General features: G+C 38.2%; 1 protein-coding gene across 5 annotated transcripts in view; it reads right to left on the minus strand.

The window, feature by feature from the left end:
- The window catches only part of gtf2h2 (general transcription factor IIH, polypeptide 2), a 26,144-nt gene extending 13,743 nt beyond the window's left edge, over positions 1–12,401 (minus strand). The window contains exons 1-16 of one of the 5 annotated variants that reach the window (XM_020599220.1): positions 12,172–12,401; positions 11,935–11,968; positions 11,650–11,751; positions 11,490–11,567; positions 10,924–10,960; positions 10,380–10,466; positions 10,236–10,286; positions 9,011–9,065; positions 7,969–8,074; positions 7,794–7,884; positions 6,474–6,669; positions 3,991–4,054; positions 3,855–3,880; positions 3,479–3,581; positions 3,364–3,403; positions 2,031–2,140 (exon numbers count right to left, since the gene is read on the minus strand). In XM_020599220.1, coding sequence (XP_020454876.1) covers positions 2,031–2,140; positions 3,364–3,403; positions 3,479–3,581; positions 3,855–3,880; positions 3,991–4,054; positions 6,474–6,669; positions 7,794–7,884; positions 7,969–8,074; positions 9,011–9,065; positions 10,236–10,286; positions 10,380–10,466; positions 10,924–10,960; positions 11,490–11,567; positions 11,650–11,705 — 1,100 coding nt within the window. In that variant the 5' untranslated portion in view covers positions 11,706–11,751; positions 11,935–11,968; positions 12,172–12,401. Of the gene's footprint in view, positions 1–1,190; positions 1,389–1,618; positions 2,141–3,363; positions 3,404–3,478; positions 3,582–3,776; positions 3,881–3,990; positions 4,055–6,473; positions 6,670–7,793; positions 7,885–7,968; positions 8,075–9,010; positions 9,066–10,235; positions 10,287–10,379; positions 10,467–10,923; positions 10,961–11,489; positions 11,568–11,649; positions 11,752–11,934; positions 11,969–12,171 lie in introns of those variants that run through there. The other 4 variants (XM_020599218.1, XM_020599221.1, XM_020599219.1 and 1 more) reach the window with 4 other exon arrangements.
- Positions 12,402–13,975: the final 1,574 nt, after the last annotated feature.

The following is a 13,975-nucleotide window of genomic DNA, read 5'->3' on the forward strand; positions in this document are numbered from 1 at the left end:
AACTGGAGAGGATCTGCAAGGAGGAATGGCAGAGGATCCCCAAATGCAGGTGTGAAAAACTTGTTGCATCATTCCCAAAAAGACTCATGGCTGTATTAGCTCAAAAGGGTGCTTCTACTAAATACTGAGCAAAGGGTCTGAATACTTATGACCATGTGATATTTCAGTTTTTCTTTTTTAATAAATCTGCAAAAATGTCAAACATTCTGTGTTTTTCTGTCAATATGGGGTGCTGTGTGTACATTAATGAGGAAAAAAAATGAACTTAAATGATTTTAGCATATGGCTGCAATATAACAGAGTGAAAAATTTAAGGGGGTGTGAATACTTTCTGTACCCACTGTATGTGTTCACTGAACCACTGGTCAAATATTTACTGTGTGAGTCACTGAAACACTAATGCAACATCATGAGTCTTGTCCACTAAATTACTGAATTTCATTAGATTTATGGCTGTAGCTAAGGGAGCTCATAGTTACTTATCGTTCCTCTGGACCGGTGGACCTAAAGGAGACTTGGTACGGTAAGACTCCAAGTTTATTAAAATAGATTAGACGTAGATGAGAAAGCTTCAAAGGGAGAACAGTTATGCGCACACACACACAGGCAGAACAGTTTTAATTAAGTGAAACGGAAAGCAATGCGGAGCAGTTAGTTGAAACCAAAGGAAGAAGTTTTTATGTAGAAATTAAGACAGTATAGATATTCCTCCCCTTTTTAGGGCACTGTCCACGACCATTGGAGCAGAGAGGACGATTGGAGGACGGACGGACTGAAGGACCAATAACGGGAGAGTTAAGTCTAAACCACAACTTCCCCCCAACAGTTTTGGACCAATTAGATAGTAGTACCTTTTCATACAAATATTGTATACCACTAAGTTGAGGTCAGTCTTTTCTGTTTTATCCTAAACAGTAAAGGCCCACGTGCACATGCTAATTTGGATACGTTAATGCATAATAAATTTCACACTGTGAAATATATATCCTTATTAGTCTTCTCTTTTCAATATAAAAAGAACACGCCTCACACATTCAATAGTAAACAAACGCAATACATTCATAGGTCACTGTCGCTAATATTTAACTATGTTAACCTTGAGGCCTACATCTCAGTTACTGATGCTTTCATGCGTTACAGCCATTACTTTCACATCAACAGTTACCACACCGTCTGCCGACGTGACTTACATGAGTTTCACAGGATGCCAGGGCAGATCTCCTTTTTTCCCAATACCAAGATCAGGACACACCGCTACAATTCCGTTCAGAGTGCGGGACATTGTCACTAAACTAGAAACTGGACTCTGATCACTGTCGCCACGAGCTTCCGCACAAGCGGAACAGAGACGGAAATTACGACTTCTTACGATTTCGTCATCTTCAGCAGATCTGAGGGTAGGTCTACTTCACTAACATACTGTGGAGGTACATAATGTGTCATTTTTATCAACAATAACACACCGTATTCCGTACGAGACAGAATCGTGTGTTCTTGACTCTAAACCTAAACTTGGCCTAACAAAAACGAATTTTAAAAAGGAAAATCTAAGCATGTGGATAAATGATACACTATACACTTAAGAAATCATACATTAGTTTCTGACTGCTTAAAGCACTTTAACAGGAACAGCAAACATTTTATTGTAACTGCCACGTCACAATCAGAACTGCAGTACAAAACTGTGTATAAACAATGTACAGAAACTATACTATACTGACATACAGTAAAGTGGCTCAGATGCAGTTCTCAGATCAGACACCAGCTTTGACCCAAATCAGAGGCATCGTAAGCAAAAATACACCTGCCTCTACTTTCAAATATATGGATTAACTGAAATTACCCAATATTTGGTGTCAATCATCAGCAACACTGAAATATGACCATTGGTACAAAGCATCATATCTGCCCTATCAAAAATAAACACTGCTATGATGAGCCAGTGAGGGCTTAATGTGCATGTAATCACCATATGAATGACCACCTTTGTTTCAGTCTCTGACAGTTAGCCTGTCAACTTCAGATCTTACAAGGGGGTGTTCTGACTGTGAATACAGCAGGGACAGCAGTGGAGTGAATCATGGACGAAGAGATCACACTCGACACAGAATACACTGTGGCATGATGGACACGTGAATATCTAGAAACAAAGACAGAAGGCAGATATATAAGGGCAGAATCACTGAACTTGAAGTTAATAAATTACATCATTTGTACACTTAGTATATTTCAGTTTTCTTTTTTTAAAATCAACCAGTAATTTATTACTCCAGTTCCATGTAGCTGGGGGAAGCATAAGACAGACTTTGAAAAGAACTGTCAAGATTGAACCAGCAGAGATCCAGGTATCAAGACTTTTAGTCTGGAGTACAGGTGACGCTGCAAAGGAACTAGATCCTACAGTTGCTGTAAAGCAACTTGATAGCATCTCTTAAACCTTCCTGACCTAGTAAATGCCCACATCTTTCAATCTCCACACATCTCATCCGTCATGAGGCTGAATATGTTTCTGGTAATTGTGACAATAGATATGAGATAGATCAGGGCATCCTGGCGACCAAGGCACAGAACACAAACAGCATCATCCATAATTCACATCTGTCCAGAGACTAGCTTTCTTCCTTCCCTCATCTCCTAACATCCCTACAACTCTTTTGATCTTATAAATGGCATAAAATGCCAAAAATGAGAAAAAAAGATGTTGAAGATCAACACATTATTTTTAATCTTATTTGTGTTATTTTTTGTAAAAACAAATACATGGATAGCAGTGTTGTAGTACTAGCATCTAGGGCTCAGACTCAAGTTAGAATCGAGTCAACTTGGACTTGAGCACTGATGACTCAGACTTGGACTCTGACTCAAGCATTGACTGTATTCAGACTCGGAAGTTGGAGATGAGGACTCTCTTGAGGACTTTCTTTTTCTGTAATCAGCCATAATAGTTTGGAATAAGATACTGATATTAAAACCTGTTTGCCTGCACTGTGCTGTACTCATACGTGCAAAACATGTATACTTAAATCTATAATGCTGCCAGCTTTCTGTTTGTAACCATTTCTGAGAGCCAGTATGTCTGAAGCACATGCAATGTTCAGAACATCAAAAAAAAACCTACAACAGTAGTGGGTGGACCTTTTTAAATTTCATCATAATTTTGTGTTTTTTATCTGCACTATCCCTCAGTACCCCTGAAGAAGTATACATCGGTACACCATCAGGATTATTTTCTCTGATTTAGTTTTTCACAACCTGAATAGTATTTTCTGTGACAAGTAAACGAAACTGCAGGTTAAGATTGGGGGAGTACCCTTTTCAAGAAAAAAATATCTGTCATAAAGAGCACTCAGTTACTGTGCTTACATTTTTATCCTTCAGTTCCCCTTGACAGGCTTGACAGAACCTGAAAACAAATCACAGAAGAGTTAGACAGTATCATGTGTGAGTATGCATGAGTGTGAAAGTGTATCAAAGCCACCTGTTTCCTTGGAGCTCCTCCACCGAACTCTCTACAAAGGGCTGGAGTGGGAAGAGGTGATGGAAGGATCTGGCAAGATGGGGGGCTGACACCAGAGTCAAACCTTGGAGACAATGCATCAAACACACACACACCAGTTAGAGCTATGATACTTCTATTGGCTTGTAAACACAGTACTTTAAAAAAAAGCAAAAGAACTACAATACTTTTTGATGCCACAGGTAGAAAATTCAAATTTCATCTAATCTTACATTGACACACACATACATAAAGCATGAATCTTCCCATCTAAACATACCACAGACTTTACACTCCACAGGAAGCTCTGTATACTTAGCATGACACTGTGGACAGAAGTATCCTCCCAGAGACAAACCTGGACCACTGCTACTGTCTAGATGACTGGGAAACACACAACAGGAACAGCACATTACAAAGACAGTTCATTCTAGTACACAGTGGCTTCTCACAGTCCTGCCCACAAGCTTTACATTACCGTGTTTCCTACTTACGACATGCTGAATGAAGGCTTGGCATCCTGGTCAGTCAGAGAGGCAACGGTGTGCTGAGGAAAACCTGTGTAAACACAAGACTCAAATTAAATAGGTCTGAGACAAATATTCAGTAAAGGCTTTTATAGTCAGGAATAATCGTAATGTTTTGATGAGGAGCAGGAATAGTCTTTGTGAATGTAAGGAAAAAGAAACCTGTTTGTGCTTTTCCTATCTGTCTAAGTCTACATATTTCTAGTGGTGTTAGAGGTAAAACGGGGAGGTTCCAAATGTTCAAAAATGCTTTGAGGAAAACCTTTGTATTTTACAAAGGAATTATTTCAAATTTTCTCCAGTCCTTCCTCCCAAGAAAGGAGGATATTGTGTCCAAATTCAAAGTTTAAGGATGATGTTATATTAAGAGTTTGTTGGATACACTGGGCACCACTTCAGCGACTTTACACCTGGGTCGCAGCACACAGTCCATGTGCTAACTGAATCCATCCAGTCTGTTCTACTCAGCCTGGAGTTTCTGGCCAAGAACCATGCAGAACTGGTGCTTGTTGCAGTTATGGGACATTAGTGTGCCCTTGCTTCAGGGTAGAGAATTATTTCCTGAATTCTGCATCTGTGGCTGATGTTATGACCATTTTCCCCTGAGTGAGAATTTGGTGTACTCACTGTAATGTGTGTAAATCAGGTTACAGCATACTGCATGAAGCACATTGTTTTACCTAGCATTTGTATACTTTTTTTTTTGATTTATTCTTTCAAGCATGTAAAAACAGTTGATATGACATCACACATAATTTTACACATAATCCAATATCAGTTTGCTTATACCTAGTACATGCTTGAATGGAGTAGGAAGATTATTATATTATAACAGTGCTAACATTCTTACATAATTACATTCTTAAAATAATTATCTTCTACACCACACAAGTAATACAAAGTGTACACCACACCCACAATTGTCCATGTAATTAATCATTGAGCCTGTTCTTGCATATATCTTGATTGACACATACCTTTATATTTATGTTTAAACTCATCAATTCTATTACTATTTTTTATGTCTACACTTAAATTATTCCATAGTTTTACCCCACTTATGGAAATACAAAATCTTTTTTTGGTTGTACGTATAACATGAATTTTTAAATTTAACTGACCCCTTAAATTGTATCCCCCTTCCCTTTCATTAAATAGTTTTTGAATTCCACCAGGTAATAAATTGTTCCTGGCTTTATACAAAAACACAGCAGTCTTATATCCCACTAAATCAAAAAATTTTAACAATTTAGACTGTATGAAAGCTACATTGGTGTGATCCCTATACCCCATCTTATGCACAATTCTTATCACTCTTTTTTGTAATATATACAATGGTTGAAGTGAGCTTATGTATGTATTTCCCCAGTTTTCAACACCATATTCAAAGTATGGTAAAATCAATGAAGAATACAAAACGTGTAGTGCTTTCCCGTCCAAAATATATCTAACCCTTGCCAATATCGATATATTCTTTGCTATTTTGTGCTGTTTGTGAAACCCAGATGTTTTATACTTAAATGGTGAGGGGCAGTTTGACCTTATGTTTGGAACGCCACGTGAACACAGCGTAAAAAAAACACAAAGTGAAATTAAAACAGGAGTGGTAGGTAGGATATCTGTGTAAAGTAACACTTTGTCCTCTGTGTATTTTATTGAGGAAAATTCAGGTTTGCTGACTAATTTATTTCGGATGTGTAGGATCATGTGCAGGCAGTGAATGACAGAGGAAAACAGTGTCGTCTTCCTCAGCAGTTGCTGTTGCTTTTCTGTCTTCCACTGGGTGGCGCTGTTTGCACAGTATTCAAACAAACCCTTGATTTGTTTTGTTTGTCCTGGCCGAGCAGGTTCTTCAGCTGACTTCAGCTTTAGTGTATTTACCTAAAGAATGACTCAGTTCATTTAAAAAGTTGCTCATAAATAAGCATGCTGGGCATTTGGGTTCAACAAACAGTAAAAAAAAGAAAGACACCTAACAGACAAAAACGAATAAGTGTTGATTTTAAAGAAAAAACATTTTTGCTCACAAATGCAAAGTTGTATATGATGCTTATCCCCAGATTTATACAATGGAATAACCTTTGCTATTTTCATATTATTGGGGAACTGCCCAAGTCGAAACAACATGTTAAAAACATGGGTTAATGGTTTGCATATCCCCTCGATTGCCTATTTAACCATTGTCATAGTGATACCATCACTATCACTGGACGATTTATTACCACATTTGTTCACTATCTCTATAATTTCCTTTTCAACTACTGGCTTCAGAAACATAGAACACATATTCCTTTCAATTGTATTGTTATTTATATTGACGTCTGTACAAATGCTACTTGCTAAACCAGGACCCACATTCACAAAAAAACCTATTAAACTTCTCAACTACATCCTCAGATCTGTTGACCGGTGTATCATTGTCCATAAAATATAGAGGGTAGTTTACTGACCCATACGTATTAAGGAACATTCAGATGAGGAGCTTGCCGGAGGAGGTTTGATATGCAGCATCAGCAGCTCTTTGAAGTGGCTCTCGTCCAGGATAACATGGTACAACCCACCAGTCTCCCTGGTCAACACCGTACACACCCGGACCTCTGCTGACAAGCCAATCACTGACACCCGAATCTTTAGAGACTTTAGGGTCTGACAGAGGAGGAACACAGTTATACATGACAGGTTCTTTTGAGAGGGAGACCAGAAATGTGGGGAGAGAGCAAGAGTTGCATTTATACTAAGTTGAAAGTAACTGCCAGATATATACAGTGGCAGAAAAAAGTAAGTGAACCATTGCCTGGTTTTCTACATTAAAGTGATCCAATCTTCATCCAAGTCACAAGAGGAATTTTGGACCACTCTTCCTCACAGACCTGCTTCAGCACAGACATTTTTAGGATGTCTGGACTGAGTGGCTCTCTGAGCTCAGTCCTCAGCATCTCTATTGGGTTGAGGTCTGGGCTCTGGCTGGGCCACTCCAAGAGGTGGATTTTCTGTCTCTGAAGCCATTCTGTAGTAGATTTACTTCGATGTTTAGGGTCATTGTCCTACCTAGCTTCTATTGAGTCTCAGCTGGTGGACAGCCACCCTGACATTATCCTGTAGGATTCCCTAATAAACCTGGATATTCAGTTTCCCCCTCAATAATGGCAGCTGTCCAGGCTCAGAGGCAAGGCAGGTCTAAATCATGATGCTCCTTTCACTGTACTTCACTGCTGGGATGATTTCACTTTAACATGGAACAGGAAAACATCATGTTTCACAAAGGGTTAATACTGTTAAAAAAACACAGCAGTGTTCCTAAAGTTTGCCAAAGACCACCTTGATACTCTCCAACACTGCTGGAAAAATGTTTTGATCAAAACTAAGGCTGAATTGTTTTGGAAAGAATATGCAGTACTACATATGGTGTAAAAAGGCAAGAACATACCAACATCATGATCTGGGGCTGCTTTGGTACCTCTGGATCTAAACAGCTTGCCATTGTGGAGGGGAAAATGAATTCCTAAGCTACAGGAAGCACCTGTTTAAGGTTCATGCTGCCAAAGGAGCTTTAACCAACCACTTAAGCTCCTTGCTGTTGTCTATATTTGTGACTAAGATGAAGATTGGATGACATTTTGTGATCAAATTATAGAAAAAACCAGGTCATTCCAAATAGTTGACTTACTTTTTCTTGTCACTATTGTAAACCTAATGGCAGAAATTTTCAGCAGTTAATAAGTGGACACTGATTGTGCAACTCTTGGTAAGGAATTACGGTACAACTTCACCTTGATAATCTCATAGATGTTGGATGGGTCACATGTGGTGAGGCTACTGAGGATTATCAGGATCTCCCGGCTCGTATGTCCAGGCATGTGCCTTTATTCAAAGACAGACATCAGCTGAATGACAATTAGTAATGTCACAGAAGCCAATCTGAAACAAAAACACTACAAAACCTACTTGAGGGTCTGTATGGCCAGGCTGAGAGAGTTGTACAGGGATGGTTCTCCTAAACACACTGTATCCACTGCTTTCTTCAGAGCAGCAATGTGTTTCTTTGGATTTCCTGGTGGTCAAACAAGACAACCACAACACAGTATATTGTGTTAAAGACATACAGGGTAACTGAGTAACTGAACAGATGACAGAGGCAAAAAAGCACTGTGGAGTATGGCTTTCTCTGGACATAGTGGTGTTTCACTGCTTTTTAAAAAGAAAAGGCAAATGCGTTAAGAAGATATATATATATATACACATACACATACACACACACACACTTGCCATTTATGAATAAACAGACAGTCTAGGAATTCTTATGCAGCTCCCCTTTGGAGTCAGGTAAGGAGTCAAAATCCATAAAGAACATTTAGTCTTAAAATAAAAAGTTACATAAAGGCAACAAAGCATTAAAACCGCAATACACAAAAATAGGGTAATAGTACTTTCCCCAGTGAACTGCAAACATCGCACTTAGATTACTAAGTGCGATGTTTTCAGTTCACATGGTGGAGTTGGATATGTCATTACGCTTGGTGAGGTATTGAGGGGTTATAACATACTAAAACACAGTTTATATTCAGGCCCGTTTCCATTGCTTGGTAGTATGTGAACCTTTTGAAATTTCATGGTTTTCTGCATTAACTTGTCATAAAATGTGATCTGATCTTCATCTAAGTCAATAGTATTGGCAAAGATAATGTGCCTAAAATAATAACAAAAAAAATTCTGACCTTTCATGTCTTTATAGAACACAGTCATTCAACATTCAAAATGGTAGTGGAAAAAGTAAGTGAACCCTTGGAATTAATAACTGGTTGACTGGTTGATTTTAGGCACATAATATTTGTCAATACTCGACTTAAATGAAGATCACTTCACATTTTATGATAAATTAATGCAGAAAAACATTCTAAAAGGTTCACACACTTTTTCTTGCCACATACACATACATACACATAGGGGTAGCGTCTAACACTAGGAACGTATTGTATGTGATTCTCACCTGTCAGGTCAGTCAGCTTCTCAGCCCTTTTATTCTTTGTGGTGATAATGCCCACCTGAAGAGACATAACACGTTATTAGATCAAATGACAGTGACTGACTGATGTTGAAGTAGTAGTTGAAGAAGACAGTCCTGTTTTTTGTTTTGCTTTCTGAACACTTCACACCAGACAAACGTAATTTTATGGGTAATATAATTAATATAACCACTTGCTAGAGAGCTAACTACAACTCCTGGGAAACAGCTGCTCTGATCTCTGACTTGTTGTAAATGAGGGTTGTGTGAGACATTCTTTTACATCCATATTATTGTATGCACCACTTTACATGGTTGGTTATACTGCCTGAAATAAGACTAAATATTCTGGAAAATTACACTTGACACATTGAGATAAATGGTTAGTTATACAATTTTTAAAATGTAATTCACTGTATGCAGATACAATATACTGTTGTTATAATCTAAGAAAATCAAATCAATACAATGAAGTCTGAAATGAAAGTATTAAAACATGTTTGCAGATTTTGTATAACTGCAAATTAAGAAGTTGGTCTTTCTGATTAGGGACTGATGGCAACAGTACTGTAGTTCCATAACTAACAAACCTGGTCCAACATTTGATGCGTTGCTGATCTGTGTAGTTTTTCCTCAATGAGTCATTCATTAGAGAGGATACAAAACCAAAATATGATCCCAAATGGCCAATTTCAAAGTCACTGATTTCAGAATGTTCCTCTGATTATCCACAAAAGCCTCTGTCAGCTTTAGTCTGGTTCATTGTTATTGTCTTTTACTGTACTATATTAGATTTAAAATGATGCAATGATAGTTATTTTTTCATATTGTAGCGTTATCATGTTGGTAAAAATCTACTGTATCTTAGCTGGCATTCATAGCATTTTAACTTTTATCCCACATAAACATAATGGATACAAAATTGTGGATAAAATAACATTAATAATATAGGAATTAATAATGATTCTGTTTATTTTATTTTAGTTATTCATTGTGATCTCATTCTGCCCATGTAAAATACTTTGATCAACTTGTTCATCACTTGTTTTTAAAGTGCTATATAAATAAATTTGATTTGAATAAGACACATTTTTCTCCAATAAACTCACCTGTGACTTGTGTTTAATCAAGAGTTGAAGGAATTTAAATGTATAGTCACAATACAGTTCAGTGTAAAACATACACAGAACTCTTGACTGCATAAACATACCTGACTGATGGGGTTTTGGTCGAAATACTCATCGATAAAAGCTTCCATCAGCTGTGGAGGAATGGAGGAAGGAGATGATGCTTTTAAAGATCCTTCTGCTGTATGGCTGCTGGCTCACTGTGATGGATGCAGTACAGAATTTACCTTTAGAGTAGAGGTGAGACGGTTTGGTTTCAAGTCCTGGTCTTCCATACTTCTTGAACAGTCAATGACCACAAAGAGGTGACGCATCTAGAGCACAAGACATCTTTAAACATTGAAATTACACTGTAAACATGAGGTGTTATGTTCCTAAAAACAAAACACACTCATCCCTGTACAGACTATAGTGTTATGCTAGCACTGGGTGTTCTAATATAAAAATCTTGTGCTCTGCACTTCAAACAGACCAGTTCAACAGTGAACAACTAAAGTAAAAACAATAATGGGTAACTGATTTGGCATCCTTATGGTGTCTTCAAATTGGGTTGTTTTTGCCATAATCATGATAGTTGTATTGTAAAATAAAAAAATATAAATTAGTTCAATGTCAACATTAATCTATAGAAACAATTATGTTATACATAATGTTGATCAAAAGTGTAATGAGATCATGTAATGAGACATGAGATCTTTGAGACCTTCAGGTTTAGAACTGGATAATTAGCAAAGTGCAAGGTTGTGTAGGAAGAAGGAAAAACTCACTCACCATTCCAAGCCTCACTTGCCCATGGCTCACTATCACCCTATGAAGTAACCAAAGAAGCAGGTAAGTTTGTAGTGACAATAACCATTTGGAGAATTAGCCTATTTCTTCTTATGTCTGACCAGCAAAGGGTTGTGATACAACAGCAGCAAGTAAAAACATTCTACAAGCAATATAGCAGTAAATAAATTACTCCTAGAAGGAAGAGCATGAGAAGAAAAATATATATTTACCTAAAGTATGAACAGGTCTCATCTGTACCATAACAAAGAAGTGTCTAAAAATTTAATTCCAGTACTATGTGTTTAGAGTCTTAAGAATAACAAGTATTATTCATTCAGTCATTATCAGGTTTCTCAGCAGTGGTGGAAAGTAACTAAGTACATTTACTAAAGTACTGTACTTAAGTACAATTTTGAGGTATCTGTACTTTACTTGAGTATTTTTATTTTCTGTTACTTCATACTTTGCCTTCAACACCTAACACCTAGCCCTTATTCTAACCTGAACCCTAAATTCAGTCCTCACAACAATTGTATCAAAATAAAATTGTACATGAACACACACACCTTTTCCTTTTGGACTGGAACAGAAGCTCTTCTACTGTGGCTTTGAGTGAGCCAGATTCATCCTCCTTCAGCACCTCCCTGTAAGAGAATACATATATCTCACTATGTTGCCTCAGAAGACAAATCTCAAGCTGAAAATCTCCATCGTTAAACGGTCTACCATGTCCTTTCATAGCCCCCCTCCCAGCGCTTGGCTCGCTCTGATTCTTCATCCATTGTGTACGTCCACCAGAAATTCAGCAAAAGCAAATAGCCAAAGAACCTGGAAACAAGTTTCATATTAATAGATACTCCATTCATGGCCGAAGAAACACAAATAACGCACCTAACTCTAGTTCTGATAAAACATTACATTAAAATAATGTATATCAGAAGACAACTGATTCCCAAAGGACTACGCTCTACAAAGTAGGCACTAAATAGAAATAAGCAAAGAATTACTAACTTTCTGTAGTGTTCTGAATGGAGTATAGCATGACCTGGGGCAAAACAAAAAACAATACTGGATATAATCAGAATAGGACAAATAGACAAATAATTGCCTATCCAGAATTATTTGCTGAACTTATAAAGAAGCGACAGTTCTATGCACATCTCGTTATTTCAAATTAAACCTTACACTTAACGTTAGATAAAGTAATTTCTTGGCCATAAGTGGCTAATATTAAATCTGTAACGTTACCTTTTGCAGTTAACGTTAGCTAGCAAACTTCTGTTAACTTGCGTTCTTAAGAGTACTAACGTGAACCGAGTTACGATACATATCACCTAGCTCGTCAATATAGAATTATTGTGGGTAATACAATTTACTATCCAAGTATGCCAGATAAAAACAGTGGTACATAAGTTACAATACACAATGCTACAACACTGCTGCTTCCTTCCTCTAGTGCAGCAGCTTCTTCTTCTTCTGCCTATGGTGTTTATTGCAAGCCAACCTAAGGTGCATTACTGCCACCTGCTGGGCTGGAGCGTGGAACGCTAAGAGAACCGTAGGAATACATATTAAAAAATTTCTTAGAACTGCATAAACTACTAAATTCTATCCAAAATACTTATATCTGCCAAATAACTAATAACAACTCTATGTATTGTCTTACAATTGCTGCCCAAAAGACTCTCTAGTGATATATTAGTAATCTTCTTTTTTTCCAGTAACACTTTCATTTGAGCACATTGCTCATGATATGCACTGGATATAAACAGAACATGCTCTACAGTCTCTATCTGACTACAGTGTGGACAAAGACCTGTAGGGTTTTACCTATTTTGTGCAGGTTATAATTTAAACTTGTGTGACCTATTCTCAAGCAAGTTACTACCAGTCCATGCCAACCAATTTTTGGACTTTATACAAATGTCTACCAGTTTCACACCCATCCCAGTGTTCTTATCAAACGTTTTGAATATGAATGTTAATAAGGAATTTAATTTCAAATCAAGAAATTGGGATATGCCTGAGTAGTACAGCTTCAGCTTCTTTTTCTTCTTCTTCTTCTTCTTCCTTGTTTTACATGGCGGATGACAAACGAGCTTTCAGGCGCATTACTGCTACCTACTGGATTGCGGATTATAAGATTAGCAGTTTTAAAAACAAAAACAAACAAAAACCAATAACGATTAATTAAAAATAAAGAAAAATTATTATACCTAAATTGTCTGTACAATCCCAGTGTCTTTTAAGTACTTAATTAGACAATCATAAAGTTTCTTTGACAAACCCTTTCCCAGCAGATTCTCCGAAGTAAAGTCACCTCTCACCTATGGTCATGACCCAAAGCTCATGACCCTAGGTGAGAGTCGGAACGTAGATCGACCAGTAAATCAAGAGCTTCGCCTTACAGCTCAGCTCCTTCTTCACCACGACGGACCGGTACATCGACCGCAATACTGCAGAAGCTGCACCGATCCGCCTGTCAATCTCCCGTTCCATCCTTCCCTCACTCGTGAACAAGACCCCATGATACTTGAACTCCTCCACTTGAGGCAGGAACTCCCCACCAACCTGAAGGGAACAAGCCACCCTTTTCCGACTGAGAACCATGGCCTCGGATTTGGAGGTGCTGATTCTCATCCCAGCCGCTTCACACTCGGCTGCAAACCACCCCAGTGCATGCTGGAGGTCCTGGTTTGATGGAGCCAACCGGACAACGTCGTCTGCAAAAAGCAGAGACGAGATCCTGTGGTCCCCAAACTGGACTCCCTCCGGCCCCTGGCTGTGCCTAGAAAATCTGTCCATAAAAATAATGAACAGAACCGGTGTTTTGTTATTGGACTATTGTGCTAGCCACAGTTTCTCCATAACGAACACCATGTTCAAGCATAAGGGTGTCCATCAGTGCACATGGCACCAGGACACCCTAGGCCGGATGTCGATGATCGACTTTGTGGTTGTTTCATCTGACCTCCGGCCGTATGTCTTGGACACTCGGGTGAAGAGAGGGGCGGAGCTGTCAACTGATCACCACCTGGTGGTGAGCTGGATC

This window comes from Monopterus albus, unplaced genomic scaffold (genome assembly GCF_001952655.1).
Source record: "Monopterus albus unplaced genomic scaffold, M_albus_1.0 scaffold40.1, whole genome shotgun sequence".
NCBI classification, from domain to species: Eukaryota; Metazoa; Chordata; class Actinopteri; order Synbranchiformes; family Synbranchidae; genus Monopterus; species Monopterus albus.